The 22,151-nt window shown below is 49.5% G+C and overlaps 4 protein-coding genes across 5 annotated transcripts; 2 read left to right on the top strand and 2 right to left on the bottom strand.

Moving 5' to 3' along the window:
- Positions 1–1,766: 1,766 nt before the first annotated feature.
- CENATAC (centrosomal AT-AC splicing factor) lies at positions 1,767–10,143 on the top strand (the record flags this gene model as incomplete). The annotated part of the gene is made up of 11 exons (XM_082845400.1): positions 1,767–1,886; positions 2,030–2,193; positions 2,610–2,708; positions 6,063–6,129; positions 6,213–6,275; positions 6,621–6,685; positions 6,838–6,946; positions 7,950–7,980; positions 9,577–9,666; positions 9,739–9,871; positions 9,955–10,143. The coding sequence occupies 11 exons, from the start codon at positions 1,767–1,769 to the stop codon at positions 10,016–10,018; spliced, it is 1,005 nt and encodes a 334-aa protein (XP_082701526.1). The 3' UTR covers positions 10,019–10,143.
- RPS25 (ribosomal protein S25) lies at positions 10,124–11,903 on the bottom strand. The gene is made up of 5 exons (XM_082845401.1): positions 11,834–11,903; positions 11,496–11,591; positions 10,757–10,940; positions 10,270–10,368; positions 10,124–10,177 (listed from the first exon to the last, which is right to left on the bottom strand). The coding sequence occupies exons 1-4, from the start codon at positions 11,834–11,836 to the stop codon at positions 10,274–10,276; spliced, it is 378 nt and encodes a 125-aa protein (XP_082701527.1). The 5' UTR covers positions 11,837–11,903; the 3' UTR covers positions 10,124–10,177; positions 10,270–10,273.
- Positions 11,904–12,341: 438 nt separating this feature from the next.
- On the top strand, positions 12,342–15,200 carry TRAPPC4 (trafficking protein particle complex subunit 4). The gene is made up of 5 exons (XM_082844737.1): positions 12,342–12,520; positions 12,684–12,858; positions 13,480–13,583; positions 14,217–14,343; positions 14,842–15,200. Exons 1-5 carry the CDS (start codon positions 12,346–12,348, stop codon positions 14,918–14,920), a joined length of 660 nt encoding a protein of 219 aa, XP_082700863.1. The 5' UTR covers positions 12,342–12,345; the 3' UTR covers positions 14,921–15,200.
- Positions 15,201–16,151: 951 nt separating this feature from the next.
- Positions 16,152–21,279, bottom strand: SLC37A4 (solute carrier family 37 member 4). Of its 2 annotated transcripts, XM_082845463.1 has the most exons (8): positions 21,001–21,279; positions 19,901–20,133; positions 19,341–19,584; positions 18,688–18,846; positions 18,357–18,442; positions 17,728–17,841; positions 16,966–17,104; positions 16,153–16,856 (listed from the first exon to the last, which is right to left on the bottom strand). In XM_082845463.1, exons 1-8 carry the CDS (start codon positions 21,146–21,148, stop codon positions 16,690–16,692), a joined length of 1,290 nt encoding a protein of 429 aa, XP_082701589.1. In that variant the 5' UTR covers positions 21,149–21,279; the 3' UTR covers positions 16,153–16,689. The 2 variants fall into 2 exon arrangements, with proteins under 2 accessions (XP_082701590.1, XP_082701589.1); XM_082845464.1 differs by lacking the exon at positions 16,966–17,104 and having other exon boundaries at positions 16,152–16,856.
- Positions 21,280–22,151: the final 872 nt, after the last annotated feature.

Below are 22,151 nucleotides of genomic sequence, written 5' to 3'. Positions count from 1 at the left end.
TTTCAAAAGCCAAATTGCAGAGGGCTGAAAAGTTAGGAGTTTAAGCAGATGGTATAGACTACTCTAAAGCAGCTTTGGGACAAATGACGGAAACAGATGGGATGGTTGGGGTGTGACAGAATGCGAGGTCTTGGTAGGTCAAGTGAAGTAATATGTTGCCGTGAGAGTGTGGTATTCCTGGGATCCAATGGGTAAAGCAAAGTCAAGAGGACCTCAGACCTAGACCAGTGATTCTCAAACTTGACTGAGCATCAGAATCACCTGAAGGGCTCATTAAACCACAGATTGCTGGGACCCACTCCGGAGTTTCCTATTCAGTAGGTCTGGGGTGGGGCCCAATAATTTGCATTTCTAACAAGCTCCCAGATGCTGATGCTGCTGACCAGGAGGCCACACTTTAAAGGTTTTTAAAATTTTAAACCTGGCCTAGAGCAAAGCATTCAGTAGCTGGCATACGATGAATAATTTTCCAAGTGAAATGGATAAGAGTACTCATATTCAGGAAAGGAGGTCTCCCTGCAGTTAAAGACCAGATGGAAGGTAAGTCCACACAGGAGGATGGAAGACGGTGGTCAGAGTAGAACTTCAGAGTTTGAATTCAGAGAAGGAGCAATTTTTGGTGGACAAGGTCCAGGATTACCCCTGCCAGGGGAGTGATGAGAGGTCAAGGAACTGAGAACTGCGAGGTCATCAAAATACATCACATCTGGCCAAGGCCTGAGTCTAAAGGGAAGCTCCGTCAGGAAGTCAAGGTCTGGAGGGGAGTCTGGCTACTTTCTGGGTCTGAATTCTGTAGAGTTGACTGGATATGCCCACAGACATTGTAACCCATCCAGGTTAAGGCACCAATACAGGTAACAAGTGTAAGGGAAGCTGGGGACTTTGTGCCAGCTCTGTTTGCACATCCTATAAGTTAAGGTGTGGGCCAGGCCCCAGGCTTTTTGGAGGGAGTTCTAGGGTGGAGATCACAGTCTGGGGATTTCCGCCCTGGGAGGGAGCAATTCACCTTAGGTGCTAAGGGAGCAGGACAGACAAGAAGGCTGCTGACTCTGGGAGAAATGGCTTGTAGAGAATAAAGTTCCACTAGTTTAGCACGTTTACAGATTAAACACGTCTGCTAACCCTCAGCAATGACTCTGCACCCTTTATAGCTTTCCCTTTACAGCTTTCCAGGAGCAACGTTCAGATCACCCCTGTGGGGTATGAGCGTGATTAGGTCATAGATTAGGCCTTCAGCTTGTGTTCCCTACAGCCTGCTGTCAATGCCTCTGCCGCTTTATACCTGTGCAACCTTCCACAAACTTACCTCCTCCTTCACGCCTCAGTTTCCCGCTTGTAAAATGCCAGTAATAACAGGATACCACACAGGGCTATTGTGAAGATTACCTGAGGTAGTTAAGGTAAAGCTCTGGACCCCCACTGAGCACCCTATAAATACTAGTTACGATTTGTTACATTGTCTCTACGGGTCCTTGTCAGTGTCCAGATACGTGCGCGGTCCCCCCTAACTGTTGCGTGCGCTCCTTCCCCTCACCTTTTCCAGCCAGACTGCATTTGGCGGTACTGGCGGCGGGCTGGATTTGTGCGCAATGAGGGTTCCCAGAGAAAAACCCGCGCAACCGTAGTAGGACTTGCAGTGGCGCCTGCCGGCCGCTGGGGGCCGCGGGGGCCGCTGGGGCCGCTGGGTTCGCCCCGCCCCTGAGGGGTCAGAGGTCACCAGACGGCGAAGAAGAGGCTGCGCGTCGCGGATCCCCAATGCTGGGTGGATGGCGCCGGCGGAGCGCTGCCCTGTTTGCCGCCAGACCTTCTTCTGCGGCCGCGGACACGTCTACAGTCGCAAGCACCAGCGGCAGCTGAAGGTGGCTTTGGAGCGGCTTCTGCCTCAGGTGCGGACGGGAGGCTGGAGGAAACCCTGGACAGGACGGGGCGGGAATGGGGGCGGGGCTGTGAGGGCCCGAGGGGGTGGGATCTGGGGGTCCCGCCGGGGTCCTACTTAGCCTTCTTCCCCTTGGTACCCTCTCCGCGGCAGGTGGAGGCCGCCCGCAAGGCCGTCCGCGCCGCTCAGGTGGAGCGTTACGTGCCCGAGCACGAGCGGTGCTGCTGGTGCCTGTGCTGCGGCTGTGAGGTGAGGAAACACCTGAGCCACGGAAACCTGACCGTGCTGCATGGGGGGCTGCTGGAGCATCTGGCCAGGTGAGCGCCGGGCCGGGAGCCGCATACAACAGTCGTGTACATTTGTGGGAGGGAGGGTTTAGGGTGGGTGAGAGGAAGAACGCTTTTGTGATTTGATTGAGTCATCTTGTAGGCATTGCCAGCCTTGAGGGTAGCGAGCTTACGGCTGCCATGGTCCCAGTGGTGTTGGTGGTCTAGCTGGGAAAGTCAGCTGGGCAGGTTCAATCAAGGTTCCCTCCCATCACTTCCTCTCAGATTCTCACATTTTTATTGGAAGGGGGAGACTGGAGATCTTGAAGAGACTACTATCAGTATTCTCTCAGCCTTGCCCAGAGACAGAAACCCAGATGTCAGTTTGCATTATTTATCTAATGCCTAGATATCTGTGTAATATTCTGCAATCTATCATTGAGATTACTTGTCCTTTCCATTCTCAGTCCAGAGCACAAGAAAGCAACCAACAGATTCTGGTGGGAGAACAAGGCTGAGTTCCAGATGAAAGAGAAGTTTTTGATCTCCCCCCAGGATTATGCACGGTAAGTCACTACTTCACATGATGAAGTAGCAGAGTGCGGATTCTCTGGGCCTGTGTCAGGTACTGGAGCTTCCTCTACTGCTTGGGAAGTTTAGTAAGGACTTCATTAGTAACCATTGTCTTTGTAGCACTCACTATCCTAGGCACCATATTGGACACAAAAGAAATATGACAGAGTCCTTGAAAGGTTTATAATCTAGTTGGGGGGGGGATTTACAATGTATTTAGCAAATAGAGAATAGTGTATAATTAAAGCTGACCATAATCAACTACTTAAATGTATGACACAGAAACTACTAAGGTTCTTTAGGAGCAGAAGATGCTTTTTATAGTGTGCAAGAAACTGGTGCTCACCCAGTGCCCACTTTTAATAGTTTTAGACTCTATTTTAACTGGCCTCGGAGGACCCCAAGGAACCGGACTGTAGGAAGCTGGACAGCACAGAGAGGGAGTGAGCCCTGACTGCCTCAAGAAGAGGACTCAGGCAGCCTCACATCATCACTTTTATTGGGACCATATTGAGATTGTGGAGTGTGGAACCCACGGGGATCCCAAAGCCAAAGTTAAGAAAACACATGGTGTTTGTTATTTCTTTCTACCCAATGTGGAGAATAATGAGGAAATAAGAAATGCCTAAATCCCACCACCTTGCCTTAAAATCTGTGGTTCAGACTGGGAGGAGATAAGAAACTGAGGCCACTCACTCCTCACACCCTGGCTCAGCTCCATATGGTTTTTGGTGGGTGAATAAAGGATAGTTGAGCAGCAAAGGTTATAATTGAGAATTATGAGGATGGACTCTTTGAACTTTTTATTTAAATATAATTTGACTTTTGAGCTTTATAAATTTCAAGCTCACACAAGACAAGGCCAGGCCAAGCCTGACTGATTTGACCAGTAAAGATACAATGAGCCACTTTTATTATTTTTTTAATCAAAAAATTTATTTTTGGCTGCGTCTGGTCTTTGTTGCTGCGCGCAGACTTTCTCTAGTTGCGGCAGGTGGGGGCTACTGTTCATTGCGGTGCATGCACGGGCTTCTCATTGTAGTGGCTTCTCTTGTTGCGGAGCACAGGCTTTAGGTGTGCAGGCTTCAGTAGCTGTGGCTCACAGGCTCTAGAGCACAGGCTCAGTAGTTGTGGTGCACAGGCTTAGTTGCTCCACGGCATGTGGGATCTTCCCGACCAGGGCTCAAACCCGTGTCCGCGGCATTGGCAGGCGGATTCTTAACCACTGTGCCACCAGGGAAGTCCTAATCATTATTTTAAAAGATTGGTCTTTTTATTTGGCTGCATCGGGTCTTAGTGCCAGCATGCAGGATCTTCATTGCAGCGTGCAGGCTTCTCTCTAGCTCTGGTGCATGCAGGCTCCAGAGCACGTGGGCACTCTAGTTGTGGCACGTATGGGCTCAGTAGTTGCAGCATGTAGGCTTAGTTGCCCTGTAGCATGTGGGATCTTAGTTCCCCGACCAGGGATCAAACCCAAGTCCCCTGCATTGGAAGGGGGATTCTTAACCACTGGACCACGAGGAAAGTCCCACAGTGAGCTACTTTTAGGTTCAGGCAGTTTGTTACATAGGCAGTGAAAAGAGTAAGCCCGAAGTGCCGGCTTCCCAGGTTGTCCAACACACCCAAAAGGACCATACTGATACAAACAGGGCTGGGTGACTGCAGTGTGAGCGGTGCGATACTTTTGCTGGGGAGCCAAGTCTAGACTGCAGCTACGTGCTTTTATATCAACAGCTCAAATCTGAGAGCACAAAGTCCCATACCCCATCAGAACTGGGAGTTGATGAGAAACTGTTTCATAATGGTCTCCCATGAGAGATAGGGAGACGAGTGGGAGATGGCCTCCTAGCAGTTCCTTTCAGGCCTCCTGTCCTCTTGTGTTCCAGGAGGATCACGCAGACCTTCAGCCAAAACTCTGATAAGCTGCAGTTCAAGGCTTTGCCTGTAAGGATACGTGCAAGGCTGCCAGGGCACCTTGATAGAGCCATTCCCCTACATAAATGTTTTACATATTAAAATTAGGCAAAAAGGCTATAAGCTCGTGTGCGGTGGCGGAGTCAGCAGAGTAGTCGGCAGCGGCTGCAGCAAGAGTTTGGCGACATGTCTCACACCATTTTGCTGGTACAGCCTACCAAGAGGCCAGAAGGCAGAACTTATGCTATGAATCTGTGAATGAATGCATGGAAGGTGTTTGTATGATGTATGAAGAACATCTGAAGAGAGTGAATCCCAACAGCCCCTCTGTCACGTATGGTATCAGTTACTTGATTTTATTGATGACCTGGAAGACCTCAGCTGCCTTGTTTACCGAGCTGATACCCAGACATACCGGCCTTATAACAAAGACTGGATTAGATTTATACGCTCCTTCATCAAATAGTTGAGTTTGGAAGCATTAGGGATGGGGGTGGGCTTGGAACACAGGTGTGTACAGAGTGATGTAGAAGAAGTTTTTATTATAGTAATCCAGTTTACATTTTGGTATACGCTAGCCAGGGTTGAATGTATTAGATGAAATGTGAGGATCTTGTTCAATCTGAAACCCCTTTTGCCCCCTTCTCCCCCTCCCTTTTTAACTTAAAACATTTTTATGATGATTTAGATGGAAGTTGGTTTTTGTCAGTTACTGTTGGTTCCAGTCCTTCAAACTGTTCGTATCTGAACATTCACTGTACTAATAACCCTTCTTCAAATCGGGGTGGGGGGTGGTGACGCAGTTTAGTTATGTCCTCAAGACAAAGTCTTAGTGAAAAACAAAGAAATGTCCTCTATATTTTCAAAAGATAATAATAAAATTAGGCAAAGTTACATTAATTATATATCAATTGATAACGATGAAAGAATAAGAATTCAAGTAACATTTGAACACAAAAATCTGACTGTACACCCTTAGGTTTTCTGAGGACTAATGAACTGCAAAGAAACCTTGAGCTTTGCTTAGTAGTCTTATTGCTGATACCAGCATTGATGTTATTCGGATACCTTTGTATTGTAGGATAAAAACAACTGCAAATATATTGTTGTCCCAAATATGGGACAATTTGGACATCAAGAAAGGGAAATTGATTTTCTTAAGTATGGCAATGGTTTCATAGGCTGTTCCTGTTCCCAGGAGATGTATGCTGAAAAATTTAGAATTAAGTCTCATGTTCTTGGCAGAAAGGCAATGTGTTTATAAGCAAACTGGAGCCAGTATGGCAAAATGTTTACAGTGAATCTGGGAGAGAGGTACATGGGTGTTCATTGTACTATTTTGTTTCTGGGAGTTTGACACTACCCAAAATTCAGAGAAAAATGATCTACTGAGGATCTTTTCACTGACCGGGACTTGCCCTTTTTCTTTTTAGATTCAAGAAGTCCATGGTGAAAAGTCTGGATTCCTATGAGGAAAAAGAGGATGAAGTGATTAAAGAGGTGAGTTAAAGGAAAGGCCTCTGAAGGACCCAGCCCCCACCCCCCCACCATTTTGTACCTACTAAGCAGCCTCTCTCCCACAGATGGCAGCTCAGATCCGTGAGGTGGAGCACAGCCGGCAGGAGGTGGTTCGGTCTGTCTTAGAGGTTGGTTTCCCTCGGAGGAGCCAGAGCAGTATCCAAATCCACTGATCCCTGCTTCTCCCAGGTCCAACATTTCACCTACCAGCTCTTCTTACGAGAATTCATGGATTCCATGCTTTACCTGCTCGGCTTGAATTCCCTTACCTGCCCACCAGGGTGCAGGCCTTTGTCAGTGGAGATGATGTGGGCCAGGCTGGGGGAGGGAGGCGGGGAGGGAGGGAGGGAAGTTTGCAAGATATGGGCAGTACCCTCAATATGTCAATTTGTTTACTTCTGGAGGGTGGGAGCATGGCCTAGGCAAATTCTTAAGCATCCTAGACACATTTATTTTTCCTGAATCAAACTCAGCCTCAGACAGTGCCAGACCCAGAAGAGGGCTCTTCGGCACCTGGAAGCTGGAAAGGGACAAACAGGTAAGACTGTTAGGAAACCTCTTATTGGGAGTTCTGACATCTCTTAGAACATTCTGTAACTTTGGCTGGGAAAAGGGAACAAATCTCATCTTTGCTATCCTCATGGCTCAAGGACCTTGTCTGCCAGCCTGGCTCCTGTTTGTCTTTTTCAGCCAAGTAGCCTCCACCTCACAGCAGCCCTCATATGTGGACCTGCCACCAGCCCCGGAGCTTGACTGGATGGAGACAGAACAACCGCTGACATTCATTGGCCATCATCAGGTATAATGGATACGAAAGTTGAGAAAGGGCCAGTGCCCCCTCAGTTCCCAGGACACCCATCTCTCCTGGCTTTTCTGTGTATTCTGGCCATTCCTGTCTTAGCAGGCTTTTCCCTCTTGCTGCCCCGTCCCATAGTATCATGTTCTTCGGCTTTTTCGTCACCCTCCATGGTGATCTTATCCACACACTGCCCCAACTGCCACATAGAAGTACCAACTCCTAAATCTCATCCTGTGCAGAATCCACAGTTCCAGCTCAATACGGGACATTTATAGATACCCCACAGGTGCCTGAAGCTAACCCCTACCACTCCTGTGTTTCCATTAACTGTAGATGCAGATTCTTATCTCCTCCTTTCTTTCATTTTTCACATTCCCTCAATGAGTATGTCTTATCTATTTTATCTCCTGAATACAAGCTGGTCTCTATTCCACCTTGGAACAATTCCTACTACTGCAATCTTGTCCCAAACACAACAGAAAATAATCGCATCACCTGCTATCTTACATTCTATCCTCCAGCTGCACTGTGCTCCTCCTTGCTTTTGAACATGTAATTGCCATTGTCTTAAATGATATGCTTTCCTTCCCTCACCATCTACTTAACCCTCACCTTCCTTCAGCTCTTAGCTTGAATGTCACTTTTTCATGGAAAACTGTTATAAATGTATGTAGCCCCATGTAAAAAGCTGTGAATGTAATTTGTGTAATTCATACTTCTCTTTCCCAGTAGTATGTATGGTCTGTAAGAAAAGGGTTTCGTTTACCTAACATCTAGTAGGCACTTATTTTTGAACATCTCTGCTACTAAGACCTTGAGTCTGGTGAGGGCAAGACTGTCTTTCAGTGATTTGCTGTGCTCTGTAAGATTTAACATCAACCCAGTGCAGAACTAGCATCATGGCAGTGGTTCCATCCACCTCCAGTAAAATTTCTTCCTCTAGGCTATGAGTATCCTATCATCTCTTGGCTTTCTCATGATTTTTTCCCATTTCCAACTACAGGATACACCAGGAATTGGTAACATCCACTCAGGTAAGACCCACGGCTATGTTTCTCAAACTGTAAGAAGCTTTTTTTTTTTTTTAAAGAATAAAGTTGATTAAGATACAGCAGTGAACTTGGGATCTTTGAGACACACCTGAGTTCTAGGCCTTTCACTGGTAGAAGGGTATCGAAGACACATATGTCAAATGTGTCTGAGTAACTCAGGAAAGTAACAGATGTACATTCACCTGTTTACCGGATTTTTTTTTTAAACTTTCAGATCTAAGGTGTTTTAAACTTAGAAAATGTCAGACATGGTAATTCTTATAAGGGTTTTTTGTTCAACCACTATATGAGTATGTGTTAAAGTGTTTTTTAAAATAATACACTTAATAGTGAAAATGAAGAGTATGAACAACAAGGTCCTACTGTATAGCAGAGGGAACTATATTTAATATCCTGTGATAGACTATTATGGAAAAGAATATGAAAAAGAATACATATGTAACTGAGTCGCTTTGCTGTACAGCAGAAATTAACACAACATTGTAAATCAACTATACTTCAATAAAATAAATTTTAAAAATAAAACTCATTGCAACTGAGGGCCAGAGAAGTCTCTATACCGCACACAGTGCCCACCATGGCATTAGCCATGCTACAGCCACTCGTCTCCTTGTATTTCAACTAAGGGAAAAAGTACTTTGCTTGAAAAGTGGAAGATTACAAACTTTAGCATAACAAACAACGTTTTCCCAAAGTAAAGCAGCATCTGATGAAGGATGTGTATTCTCAATATATGAAAACCTCTCAACACTCAATACAGGCATATAAAAAGATGCTCATCAAAGTGGCTGAAACTAGGACTTCCCTGGCAGTCCAGTGGTTAAGGCTCTGCACTCTCAATGCAGGGAGCACGGATTTAATCCCTGGTCAGGGAACAATACCACATGCCACATGGCGTGGCCAAAGAATTAAAAAAGGCTAAAGACTGACCATTTATATATGCAGGAACTCTCATGCACTGCTGGTGGGGATGCAAAATGGCATCACTACTTTGGAAAACAGTCTGGCAGTTTCTTTAAAAGTTGAAAAAAAATCCCAATGTGCCTCAGCCAATGAACACTTTAAAAAATACTCAATAACAAAGAAGGAACGATTGAAAACACGCGTAACACAAAAACCTCAAAGTAACTATGCTATAAGGTACACAAGGGTACATAATATATGCCATTTATACAACATTACGGAAAACGCTAACTAACCTATAGCAACAGAAAGCACACCAGTGGCTGCCTGGGAAGAGGGGTATAAGGGAAGTGTGCTAGAAAATATTTTAAAGGGGCACAAGGATACATGGTGGTGGTGATTTCATCCCAGACATTTCAAATTGCACACTTTAAATGTGTGTAGTTTGTCAGGCATGTATTGCTGTATTGATACAGCTATTAAGTATCAGCACCTTTTAAATTAGCCTAGGCCCCTCAACTTCCCATGGTCCAGAATTCCTGGGTTTTGTTTACAAACATTTATAATTTTCAATTAGGTAGAAACTTATAGCTAGCTATGTTCCACAACAGCCTGAAGGTTAAAAACTTTTTTTTAAGTGCTTTCATTTCTGCTTAAAGGGTCTTCCTTTTCCAGGTGCCACACCTCCCTGGATGGTCCAAGATGAGGACTGTAGCTCTGGGAACCAACAAATAGGACCCTCCTATGAAGAGTTTCTCAAAGAAAGTAAGTTAACTAATTCAGAAATGGTGATGGGTTCTTTAAGTCTTCCTACTCAAATAAAACTGCTTATTGTAGAGGAAAAACAGAAATTGAAGAAACTCCCACCAGACAGAGTTGGGGCCAACTTTGATCATAACTCCAGTACGGGTGCAGGCTGGCTGCCCTCTTTTGGCCGGGTCTGGAATAATGGACGCCGCTGGCAATCCAGGTATGGGCCCAGTGTCAGGACCCCAACCCACTCCCCCCTGGAGATCTCACCCTTCGTCCTGCTAACCCTTCATTTCCTTTCAGGCATCAATTCAAAACTGAAGCCGCAGCAAGAAACAAACAGCAGTCACATAAAAAGAAAAGTTAATGGTTTCCTAATACATTTTCAACCACCATAATGCTCAAAACCAAACCAACAAGCCGATACCTACTATTATCCTTTGTAACTGCCTTTCTTAGGAAACAGACATGCCCATTTATTTGATTTAATAAAGTTTTATTTTTCCAAATATACAGCTGGTGGGACCTGTAAAAAAAAAAAAATTCAAGAATCAGAACTATAGAGCCTTGTGAAGGGATGCATACCTCCTACACCATGAACCCTGGGTTCTTGCTCACCTGTTCATGCATCTTCACCAGCAGCGGGAGCATCTCCACCCTTAGTATTTCTGGTGTAAATTACTTGAGCTCTGTGCTTTGAAACCAGTTTAATAAGTCCTAGAAAGAAAGCATAAAATTTTCACACAATAGTACTATGAAATACTTAATAAGACACTAGAAATATCTGTTTTATATTCCATCCCAAAAGAGAAATGCTGAATTTAAGCATGAGTTTAGGAGGCATGCCTACATTTCTTGGTTATAATCTAATTTGACTTACCCTTTTAAAACAAGGGACTCACCACCTGCTCTTGGGATGGCCACCTTCACAGCACTTTACTATAACTTGAAAATCACTGTTTCCATTATTGGGCACTAACCAATAACCTAGATAACATGTTAGAATTACATTACTAACAACCACCTATTGCATTAAGATGGCTAGCACGGTCAGGCCAATTTAAGGTGCAAAAGCATACAAATCAGTACAACACACCCCTCTCACCTTTACTAAGCAGCTCCTGCAAGGCTGCCCTGGCCAGGGAGCCACGAATCTTCAGTCTCTCAGAGACGACAGCTGGAGTTATAAGCTTATAGTTGGGAACTTCTTTACAGAGTTTGTCATATGTTGCTTTGTCAAACAAGACTAGGTTATTGAGCTTGTCCCGAACTTTGCCTTTGGACCACTTCTGCTCACCAAAAAAAAAAAAAAAATCAGTGCTCCAGTTCTTCCCTCCTCTGGAACAACCTGCCTCAAAGAACTGTACTTGGTTGTACGGCTATACTGAGAGAGTGGCTCTATTCCTTGGCCTGCAGAAATCTATGAAATGCAGAATTTGCAGAAACTCTGCAAATTAAGATTCAAATAATTAGAAAGCCAGAATTCAAAGCAAAAAGAGACCCTGGTTGTCGTTAAGGGCATCAAAGACACATCTGGTTGGGGGCGGGGGGGGGGAACCTATTATTGAGACTTTCGGATACTGACTGAGCCACACGGAACCAACTAAAATAACACTACGTGCTGCGTATCAAAATAAACGCTCTATACACATCTAATTTCCAAACAGCGTATATGACCCCATTCTCCAAATAACGAAAAAACAGAATGCTGATAAGAGCATAAGCTGTAATAACCTGACTCTAGACCCCACAACCTTCCAAGCCATCTGCTAGGTGTCACTTAATATATCGATAAGGTACGGGTGCCCGCAGCCTCCCTCAACGTTCAAGCGACTGACTCCTACCTTCTTTTTGGCCTTGCCCCCAGACTTGTTCACTGGGTCTTTGTCTTTCTTGGCCGACTTTCCGGCATCTTTCTTCTTCTTGTCATCCTTGGGCGGCTACAGAAGAAAAAGGGGAATACTGCCAGGTCTCAAGGCAGCCCCACGCTCCCCCTACCCCTGCGCTCCACCTCAACCCCCGCCCAGACTCCACTGACGGAGCACATGGGGGAAGCAATAGCCCGCCCGCCTCGACACGCGGCCCAGCAGTTCTGGGAGCCCTCCTCCGATGCCGCCCCAAATGCGCACCGGCACCGCCGGCTCCCGAAACCACGCCGGCTGTCCCCAAACAGAGCTCTCACCATAGCGAAGCCGGGAGAGCAACTGCTACCACCTCGCCTCCCTAAGATGTCGGACAAAAAGGAAGTGCGTCTAGCGAAGAAGCCCAGAAACCTCCGCCTGCAGCGAGTGCTTCCGGGGTAAGGGGCGGGACCGCGCGGAGGAAGTCCGGAGGCGCAGGCCTGACTCAGGCCCGGAACTGGCTGCGGGCAGTGCGAGCTTACCCTGCAGCCGGAGGCACTCGATGCTGTCCCTACCTTTTGCGCTTTGCGACTAGTTGTGAGGCAGTCACACGTTGCTGTTTCCTGACACTAAAAACCTGGGAAAAGGGACGGAAAACAATTTTCTAGATCCCGACAGCTAACTTCCCAGCGTTACTGACAGCCAGGCCTGCTCCAAGTGCGCAAGCGCCGCAGCGGGCCGCGCTCCCGGGTCGAGAGGGAACGCGCGGCCGGGGCGCCGGGGGCAGGTCCTGTGCTGCGGTTCCGGGGCGGGGCCGGGAGGGGGAGGCAGTCCCGCAGTAGCGGCGGCAGCAATGGCGATTTTCAGTGTGTTTGTAGTGAACAAAGCTGGAGGCCTCATTTACCAGTTGGACAGCTACGCGCCACGGGCCGAGGCTGAGAAAACTTTCAGTTACCCGCTTGATCTGCTGCTCAAACTGCATGACGATCGTGTGCTGGTTGCCTTCGGCCAGCGAGACGGCATCCGGGGTGGGTTAGGCTCGGGCCTGGGGGGCGGGGCCCGGTGCCGCCGTTGTGGGCAGGTGTCTCTGGGCGAGGGGTGGAGGGGGTGAGGAGTTGGGGCCGGGTCCATTGTCGCCTTGGTGGGATCCCCCAGCTGAGGCTTCGTTGACGCTTAGCCTCGGCTCTGCAGTGGGCCACGCAGTGTTGGCCATCAATGGTGTGGATGTGAGCGGCAAGTACACGGCCGATGGGAAAGAGGTGCTGGAGTACCTGGGCAACCCTGCTAACTACCCGGTGTCCATTCGATTCGGCCGGCCTCGCCTCACCTCCAATGAGAAGCTCATGCTGGCCTCCATGTTCCACTCGTAAGTCTCACAACCCTTCCTAGATTTTGTCGGTCCGCACTTGGCTCATAGGCTGGCTGGATTAGTGTGGTTCTGCGCTCAGAGACTTCCTGAGCGGCGGTGCTTACCTTCCTCCTTCTAAATCCTCAGTTCTTGTGTTATGAAAAGAATTGATCCAGTATGACTAGGCTGTAGGTAATGCTGACAGTGGTGTGATTTTGTTTGCCTAAGTCACCTTCTCTTTTCTGAGTCTTAAGTTTCTTCATCTTTAAAGTAAGGCAATTGAGCTAAATGATCTTTAAGATCTTTTCTTGCTGTCAATTATGGTATGAGATGTGCTGGATATGCATAATCACGGGGTGAGTAAACGTGGCACATAATCCCAGAGTGTTAATTTCACCCAAAGTTTTCAATGTACAATGTTTTGTAGCAAAGTATGAATGTAGAATACATGCAGAATTCAAATAAATTTTTAAGTAATTTCGATACTGCTGCCAGGCGTTCACACTGCTGCTTCTGACTATCTCAAGCTGTAATTTGAACTCTTCAGAAGATAAGGGTCATTTCAGCGGAAAAGTTCGAGAAGCACTTCTCCCTTATAGCAATGAGGTGCATTCCCAACTTTGCCTCCTTTGCAAATAGGCTGTTCGCAATCGGCTCCCAGCTGTCTCCTGAACAGGGCAGCTCAGGCATTGAGATGCTGGAGACAGACACATTCAAACTGCACTGCTTCCAGACATTGACAGGTATGCATCTCTAGATAGGTCAAGGGGATGCGATGGGGCAGGTTGGGAGAAGGGATTGGCCCAAGTTGGGTTTGGTAAGCAAGGGAGTGTTGGTCAGCCTTTTCTGGGACAACTGCACAGACAGTTAACTTGTTTTGTGAATCTAAAGGCAATATTTAATCTGACGCCAGTTTTGTCCATGCCACTGAGCGTTATCCTGTCCACAGATAAACTCACCTTAATGTTATCTCACGTTGCACACGTTTTGGAAGGTGTGTTGTTCCAAAATGAAATTTGAATGTGAAATGGAAATGACCTTTGGATCGTGACTGTCATTGCATCACTCGCTGAAGGCAGATCATTGAAAACTGCCTGAGTTTGTTCCTTGCCTGGCACTTTCTGCTGAGGGGCCCCCAGGCCAGAAGTAAGCGACAGAGCTAGGACCCAAAGCCTGGTCACTCAGTCAGCTGGGTGATGCAACAAAGTCATTTCACTTCTCTGCTCTCACCTGTAGATTCAAAATCTTGCTTTTCGTGCTTTATGTAGCAATAAGGATAACATTTAAGTGGGCATATGAAAATGCTGTACAAACAAAGGACAGCATTATTTGCTGCATTCTCTACCCTTTGGTAATCATTACTGGTCCCTCTCCAGGGATAAAGTTTGTGGTGCTGGCGGATCCTAGGCAGGCTGGGATAGATTCTCTTCTCCGAAAGATTTATGAGATTTACTCAGACTTTGCCCTGAAGAATCCATTTTACTCCCTGGAAATGCCCATCAGGTATGTGGTCCCACTTCCTAGATTCTGGTCAAAGCCTCCTTGTTCCCCCTCCCTGTGTGCTTTTCCCCAATGTCATTTTGAAGTGTAATAGAGGTTGTTTTTGGGGGTTTTTTGCGGTACACGGGCCTCTCACTGTTGTGGCCTCTCCCGCTGCGGAGCACAGGCTCCGGACACGCAGGCTCAGTGGCCATGGCTCACAGGCCCAGCTGCTCCGCGGCATGTGGGATCCTCCCAGACCGGGGCACGAACTGGTGTCCCCTGCATCGGCAGGCAGGCTCTCAACCACTGCGCCACCAGGGAAGCCCTAGAGTTATTTTTAAATAAAACAAAAGTAACTAGCCTTTTACTTACTTATTTTTTGGAGAAACCAAAGACTTTCCTTGGGGTTTATGTCTTTCTTCAAGCAGAGTTTCTACTGGCTCTGCCTCTGCACCCAAGGTGGGGAGAGAGCCAGGCCTCACACTTTGTCCTTATTTGTGCTTCCTGGGTCTGGCCTAGGTGTGAGCTGTTTGACCAGAACCTGAAGTTAGCCCTGGAGGTGGCAGAGAAGGCTGGAACTTTTGGACCTGGGTCTTAGGCTGAACCTGCAGTGGACCCCCCCCCCCCCACTCCCCGCATATTCTTGAGAGATCCTGCAACAGGGGTCCTGCTGTTTCCACTCCGATGGCGAGCCCAGCGGCATTTGTTAGTGCACTTGAAAATGGGAGGTTGCTGAGCCTGATGACATGTACCGATGCCCGAGCCTTAATACCATGCTCTCTTTCCTCCTGTATCTGTCATGGTCCTACTTCCCAACTCTGTACAGATTATTTATGGAGGAGGTAGGCCCATAAATGCTATAATAAACATTCCTTTGATCTCAGTGTTTGCTATCCTAATTGATGGTTTGGGGGAAAAGCCTCAGGAGGGGAGACAGGAATGATAAGGGAATTCTGGGAAAATGAGATACTATGTTCTAGTAGAAAACAAAACAAATATATGTTCATTAAGTGAATGAATGAACATGGGACTTTGAATCAGGAGCCTTGGTCCTAGTTCCAGAATCGCTACTGACTTCCTAGGTGGTGGGTATGGTGGTGATAATGATAATGAAAATGATGATGGAATATTTATCAAGTGCTTACAGCCACGTTTTACTGCTTTATCTCACTTAATCCTCTCCCTTACCTCAGGGGGTTACATTCTGTTTCTATTACGGATGAGCTTCAGCAAGCAATGTACAAACTCTCTGCCTCAAAATCTCAAAGCTAGTTACCAGCAGACTGAGTTTGAACCCAGGCTTTCTGACTACACTGTTATCTCCCTCCATCAAATTACTTAACCTGCCTGGCACCCAGTAGTTTCATCTTCAAAATGTTCATTGAATTATGCAGTATGAAGTTGAAGGTGGTAGAGACATGAGCTTAAAGGAGTCCATCTACACTTTAGCTTTCCCTTCCAGGGGAAAGAAGTCTCTCTCTTCTGGGTTGGAAAAAGCAGGTATTAAGGGAGTATTTCCCCAAAAAATCTATCTCTGGCTTGTATTACCTCCACTTTTTTTTTTTTTTTTGAGAAGTACTCTGTTTTTTTTTAAATATTTATTTTATTTATTTATTTCTCTATTTGGTTGCGCCAGGTCTTAGTTGCAGCAGGCGGGCTCCTTAGTTGTGGCATGCAAACTCCTAGTTGCAGCATGCATGTGGGATCTAGTTCCTTGGCCAGGGATCGAACCCGGGCCCCCTGCATTGGGAGCACGGAGTCTTAACCACTGCGCCACCAGGGAAGTCCCTGTACTACCCTTTTTGAAAGAATGACTCACTGACAGGGTTTAGTATCAAATCTAGTTTTAATTTTCTATAACAAGTCTTTCTACTCTCCCATCCATACCCCTCTACTGTACCCTGGGTATTGGTGAGAGTGACCCTCTTCCCCTGGAGTCCAAGGTATTGGCAGGAGCAGCTGCCCCCTGCTGAGAGGCCTCAGGGCAGAAGTCCTGGGCCATTGCTGCCCTGCTGCTGCAGGAGGAGCCTCACCTCAGGTGAGGATGGGGTGGGATGGGGACAGGGCAGGGCCCAAGAGAGGGAGAAGGATACAGGAGACTCCCTGAGTGCAGGGGTTTCCTCTTTGAAGCCAGGAAATAGGAGCTAACGGAGTCCAAGAACAAAGGTTGTCTTTTAAATAGAGATCAGATGGGAAGCTGGTGCCTCATTAGCCACTGATAACTTCCAGCGCCACTTGGGTGAGGGAAAAGGAGCAGAAAGGGAAAGTCACAGGTGCTAGTCAGATAGTCCCCTCCCTCCCTTCCCGCACCCCAATGGAGGGGAGAGGCCACAAGTGGGACAGGATGCTCCAGAGCCTGCACTGTCTTCACGCAGCCTTCTTGGGCACTCGGCCCATCTTGGTGCGGATGTTTCGTAGAAGGAAGAAGGCACCTGTGCTGGCTGCACAGATCACTTCAGCCACCCAGAACGCTGTGCTCCAGCTGTAATGCTTCGCAATGGTGCTGAAGGGCAACCCAGCCAGAAAGCCGCCCACTGTCAGGGAGGAGGGGAAGAGCCTGAGTCATTGTGAGGATAGAGCCAGTGGGGCTTGTTCCAGCCCCTAGCTGGCTTGTGTGCAGGCATCAGTGGGGGTATCACTTACCATTGGCCATGAGTCCCACAATGGCATGGGAGGTGCCACACAAGTTGGGAGGGGCACTCTCATTGGCTATAACTCCGAACAAGGCAATGGGACCATAAGAGGAGAAACCAAACACAGCTCCCAACACCAGGATCCAGAGCTGCAAGGGCAGTGCAGGGTAGCATTTAAAGTCTGAGAAGGCCTCCTGCCTACCTACCCCTGCCATTGGATAGAGGAATGCTTGGCCCCAGGAACAAATAATTGTAGTAAAAGCAGACAGTAAGTGACTCCCACACACACCACTTCCGAGCACAGCTGACTGCAGAGCTAGAGGAGTGCGGGCCACATTCAGCCAACACGGGCCTGTGCAGGTAGGGGAGGGAGGTTCAGGAGCCATCCCTCCAAGCGAGATGCTGTCTCCTCAGGATTTGTGCAAGCTGGATTGGCTAAGGGCAAGGCAGAGGCGGTAGGACAAAGGTGAGACACAGCAAGAGGAAAACCAGAGATAAAGATAGGGCACCTCATGCTCTGTAAAGCCTGTGAGCTCAGCGAGAGGGTGAAGAGCCGGAGTCCAGAAAGCAACATCCTAGAGGAGCATAGGGAGGAGAAGAAACCAGGCCCAGAGTCAAGGAGGGGCATCAGAGTACAGAGGAGGGGAATGGAGGTACAGACAACTGAAAAGGGCAATCAGAAGCAGAGAAAGACCAGGGAGAGGGAGACAAAGTCAGTGGCCCTTGCTTTCTCATCCTTGTCCCTGACATGGGCCAGTCCCTGTTTATTTACCTTGGGGGAGTCACTGGTCACAGTTACCCGGAAGAGGTACATGGACGCTGTCATGCCAGCCATCATGAACAGCAGCAAGCCATGGCGGGGGCTCCCGTACATGGACAGCCGTGCCTGTGGACACAGTCGGGCAACATCAGGCCCCAGGAGCAGCAGAGAACCCTCACCCCTGGACGCTGACACGGCAGACCTCTGCTGACAGGTCTTTGGCAATCCCGTTGCAGTTCTTGGCCCAAGGCAGCTCTGGGAGGTCCTGGGACCTGCTTATTATGTTCTGAGGCCAAACTCCACAACATCCCTTCCTCCACTTGGGGCAGGCTTGGGGACACGTGGTGGCAGGCTGCATCCAGTCCTTCCCCAGCCCCAGTTTCTCTGGGGCTGTGGAGAAGCTAGGCGGAGAGAAACTCTGGCTCTCCTTGACATCAGTTAAAACCCTTTCCCCCAAGAGCCTCATCTCCACATCCCCAGCAAAGAAGAGTAGCCTGGAATCATTCCCACCTCACCCAACCTAAACCAGCATATGCCAAGCTGCCTGTGCCCCAGGGCTCCTACCTCTCTGGTGCCTGTCCCAGTCATGCTGGGAAGATTTAAAGGGACCCTCCTCCTTCCTGTCCCTTCTGCCCACTCACCTTGGCCATGGCCCGGTCTGACAGGTAGCCAGCTGCGATGCTGCCTACAAGGCCCCCAACCTCCAGGGCACTCATGTAGGAGCTGCCTGCAGTGGGGAGTTGTGGTGGGAAGAGGGAAAGGAAGGGTGGAAAGGTGTTACACCTTGGGGTTGTCCCAGACTGACTTCAACCCAGAGAGGTACAAGGTCCCCAAGGGTGACTGGCCACAGCTGCCTGAGTACTGCCCGGCCTCAGGGAAAGAAGAAAGGATAAAGGGAAGCGGGTCTGAATTTCCCATCCCATGCATTGGCTCCTGCTCCCTAGGCCTGCCGCATCCCAACACTCGTCTCACCCACGAGGGCTGACTGTCCTCTCTCCTGGATAAGGAAGAACTGGCCCCAGTCAGTACAGCACGTCTTTACTCCAAATACCACAAGGTAGCCAGTGGAGAGCACCCACAGGTAGGGGGTCAGCAGCAGCTGCTGTAAGGTACTCTCCTCCTTCAGGGAGCCTGGGGGTGGGAGGAGGCCAGGCTTCAGGACTCTGCTCAGGCTGCCCTGCCCCCACCACACATTAACTAGCCATAGGGGCAGAGTCCGTCCACATAGCCAAGGATCAGCAGGAAGGTCCCCCTCACCCACTGTTCTGCCCTCTCTTCTCCACTGCAAGTCTCAACGAATGAAAGAGAGCCTGAGGACCAGCGGGGATGGAGGAAAGCACCCAAGCCACTTAAGCTTAGGATGCTGTCCACACAGGGAACTCTGGCTCTCTTGTAAGGAAGGACTAGGCGATAACATGAGTCATAGCATTTGTTGGCTCTGCCACTTGTCTGGTACTTAACTGCCTCTCAGGATGGAGTTTTATTTACTCCTCACCCACTCTCCATCACCATCCCGACATCCATTAGCTAGTACAGGGCCAGGCATACAGGCAGTCCTCAAGGAAAGTCTGCCAGGTGAATGATGAATGAAGGTTCCCTAGGGGTCGGCTTTAGTGCGTACTCACCCTTCTTGCCCTTGGAGGGGGTGGGGTCCAGGTTGCGGAGTCCAACATCAGCAGGTTCATTGTGGATGAGCAGGAGACAGAGGAAGGAGACAACCACACACAGTGCCCCAGACAGGGCCAGCGTGCTGCGCCAGCTATAGCTCTGGGCGAGGATGGTTGCCAGGATGGGGCCCAGCCCTCCAGCCAGGTTCATGCTTGTTGATAGGACGGCCCACCAAGTGCCAAATTGAGATGGCTCAAACCACTGTGGGGCAGAGGGGGACAGAGTAGTTGCTCAGCCTACAGTCCATATTGAAGGTGAGGGTCAGGTGGGGCAGACCCAGAAGCTCACATTACAGGGATGAGGGAGAGGGCTCTTCTACTTGGCAGGGCCAATTCCCTCATCTGCCACCTGATCCCACCACGTTCAGCCTCCTAAAATATCTTGACAAGCAACAGGAGCTGGACTGGAATGCCTGAGGAACCTGCTCTGGTTGGGGGTGGAGGTGCCAGTGTGCCCACATGCTCTTTAGGTGTCCTCTCTGCCAATCTGAACCAGCTCCTTGGAAGCAGACACTCACCTTCCGCAGGACCTTGCCACATGGGGGCCAGCCCAGCCCCTGTGCCAGGCCATTGAGGAACCAGAGAGCAGCAAAGACGGGTACTGCGGAGCTCCAGGAAAAGACTACGTTGACCAGGCCAACCAGGAGAAGCCCGGAAGAAAAGAGCCAACGAGCACTCATCTGGTCAGACAGCACCCCGCTCACAAACTTGCTGATGGCGTAGGCTGCCGACTGGCTGCTGGTGATGAGCCCTGCAGGGGAGGGGAGCAGGGAGCAGGACACCTGGGGGGTTAGGGGCCAGGGCAGAGGCACAGGAGGGGGGAGGAAGGCATGGGGTCAGGTGTGTAGAGGTGCCTGGCAGGGTGAGACTGGTTCCTTGCGAGAGGAATAGGAGGGGCCTGTGTTGGAATCGTGACATTCATTCATGGGTCCAGGCTACTCCTCCCGCCTCTCTATCAGCACTAGCCCCAGGCTGACCCATGACTTTTCAGCCTCTTGGAGAGTTCCAGCAACAGCTGTCAGGGGGCAGGACAGCCCTCCTCCATGGGATTCTCATATGCCTGATTTCTCCCTCACCGTGGATGCCAACCCAGGGTCTCTGGCAGTTCTGTTGCCCCACCTCAGAACATGGGGCAAAAGGCTTAGAATTGGAGTCAGGGACCTTATTCCTCCCGAAGGGTAGCCTGCTAGGCCACATGGAGTCATTGCACCAACTCCCCAGTTCCCAGTGCTCACAATGTCAGTGGCCAGCACTCACCCTGTGGTCTTAGCCTGCACCCACACAGATGCAGAAACCGTGCTCAGAATCCCTCTAACACACAGTGCCTCTGGGGACACATGTTAGTCACAGGCGGGCGTGCACACACACACACACACACACACACCAGATAAGCAGCCCTCAGACATGCTTAGACCATACCCACAGTCCTTTACCTGTGCCCACAGACATGGATCTCAGAGCCGCCTCATCCGGCACATGCACTGTCCCCTGGCATCTGCTGTGCAGACACTCCACACACACACTACATGCCTGTACCCACCACACTGCACAAACACCCAACTTGTCCTGCTGGTCCTGTGTTCCTGGGCCCACCCCTCCCTGCCCTGCCAGGGCTCACCCAAGTCATCCTTGTCCAGAGGGACCTCCTCCACCAGCGACGGCATGACAAAAGAGAAGGTCTTGCGGTTGAAGTAGTACAGGCTGTAGCCTCCAAACATGGCCGAGAAGATCACAGTGCGGTAATAGCCGTAGCCTCGGGCCGCCATGGTGGGAAAGAGCAGGCCCTACTGGCCGGGACACAGAGCCTCTGACCACGGCTCCTGATTGAGGCTCTCAAGTGCTCAGATCTGCTGAGTTGGGCTTTTTCTGCTCCCTCCTCCACCCAGCCTCCCTTTATAGGCACCTTCTGGACAATCATTAAGCCTGGGGCGGCTCCTAGGGAACCCGGTGTCCTGAGGGAGACAAGAAAACAGGAGATTACTGACGCCCAAGCTGTGGGGGCCTGGAGGGCGTCCGAGAGGGAGGCAGTGTCCATGAGCCAGGCCAGCACCGTGTGTCCCCAGGATTGCTGTCTTTCCCGGCTCTTCCCTGTCCTCCTGCCCGTGAAACCAGCTGTGATTAAAGGCTTAACCTAATTATTTTTGTCGGCTTGCGCTCAGGGGAGGCAGGGTTGGGATGAGTAGAGCTGCCCTCTCTAGCCCGGCTCCCTCATCCACCTACCTTCTCATTCATTCCGCGAAGGTTTATTAGGGCTTACTGGTTGAGAGGCACTGCACTAGGTTCTGGGTTAGTTTCTACACACGCACAGGCACACACACACTCAATCAGACACCTACCCCCAACAACCTCACTTACAAGTCTTCCAGAGCTGACCTCAAGCCCTGTAACTCCTGATGCTTAGCACACGGTAGGGTGTAACTGTTTATTGACAGTTGCAGAACTGTAAGCAAGGGGCGGGGGAAGGAAGTTCCCTGCTCAGGACCCACTTTCGGTTGCACACCGAAAGCCCCACTAGGGGCAGGGGTCCTGGCTGTGCCACTCAGATGCCTCCGGTCGCCTTTACCCTTGACGTCAGTATGGGTTCCGCTCTGGCAGGCTGGGGCTTCAGGGACTGTGACCGGACGCCCCGTGGGCGGGAAGGCGCAGCGACGCACTCCAAGCACAGTGCTCATGCGCCCCGCTTCCCAAGGCCCCGGCAACACGCCCCCGGCTTTGCCGCTCGGTTGGGAAAGCAATTGGAACAGAAGGCGTGGGCGCAAGCGGAGCAGG

This window comes from Leucopleurus acutus (assembly GCF_964270905.1).
Source record: "Leucopleurus acutus genome assembly, chromosome: 8".
Lineage (NCBI taxonomy): Eukaryota > Metazoa > Chordata > Mammalia > Artiodactyla > Delphinidae > Leucopleurus > Leucopleurus acutus.
Note: the sequence above shows the minus strand (reverse complement) of the source record. Positions and strands in the feature narration are given on the sequence as shown.

Coding starts and splice junctions, on each gene's coding strand:
- TRAPPC4 (XM_082844737.1), top strand. CDS start 12,346: ATGGCGATTTTCAGTGTGTTTGTAGTGAACAAAGCTGGAGGCCTCATT. Junction 13,584..14,216: donor CTGCTTCCAGACATTGACAG/GTATGCATCTCT, acceptor GTCCCTCTCCAG/GGATAAAGTTTGTGGTGCTG. Junction 14,344..14,841: donor TCCCTGGAAATGCCCATCAG/GTATGTGGTCCC, acceptor GGTCTGGCCTAG/GTGTGAGCTGTTTGACCAGA.
- SLC37A4 (XM_082845463.1), bottom strand. CDS start 21,148: ATGGCGGCCCGAGGCTACGGCTATTACCGCACTGTGATCTTCTCGGCC. Junction 19,585..19,900: donor GTGGCAAGGTCCTGCGGAAG/GTGAGTGTCTGC, acceptor TCTGCCCCACAG/TGGTTTGAGCCATCTCAATT. Junction 17,842..18,356: donor CAGACCGGGCCATGGCCAAG/GTGAGTGGGCAG, acceptor CTGTGTCCACAG/GCACGGCTGTCCATGTACGG.
- RPS25 (XM_082845401.1), bottom strand. Junction 10,941..11,495: donor GGGGCAAGGCCAAAAAGAAG/GTAGGAGTCAGT, acceptor TTTGGTGAGCAG/AAGTGGTCCAAAGGCAAAGT. Junction 10,369..10,756: donor GCAGGAGCTGCTTAGTAAAG/GTGAGAGGGGTG, acceptor CTTTCTTTCTAG/GACTTATTAAACTGGTTTCA.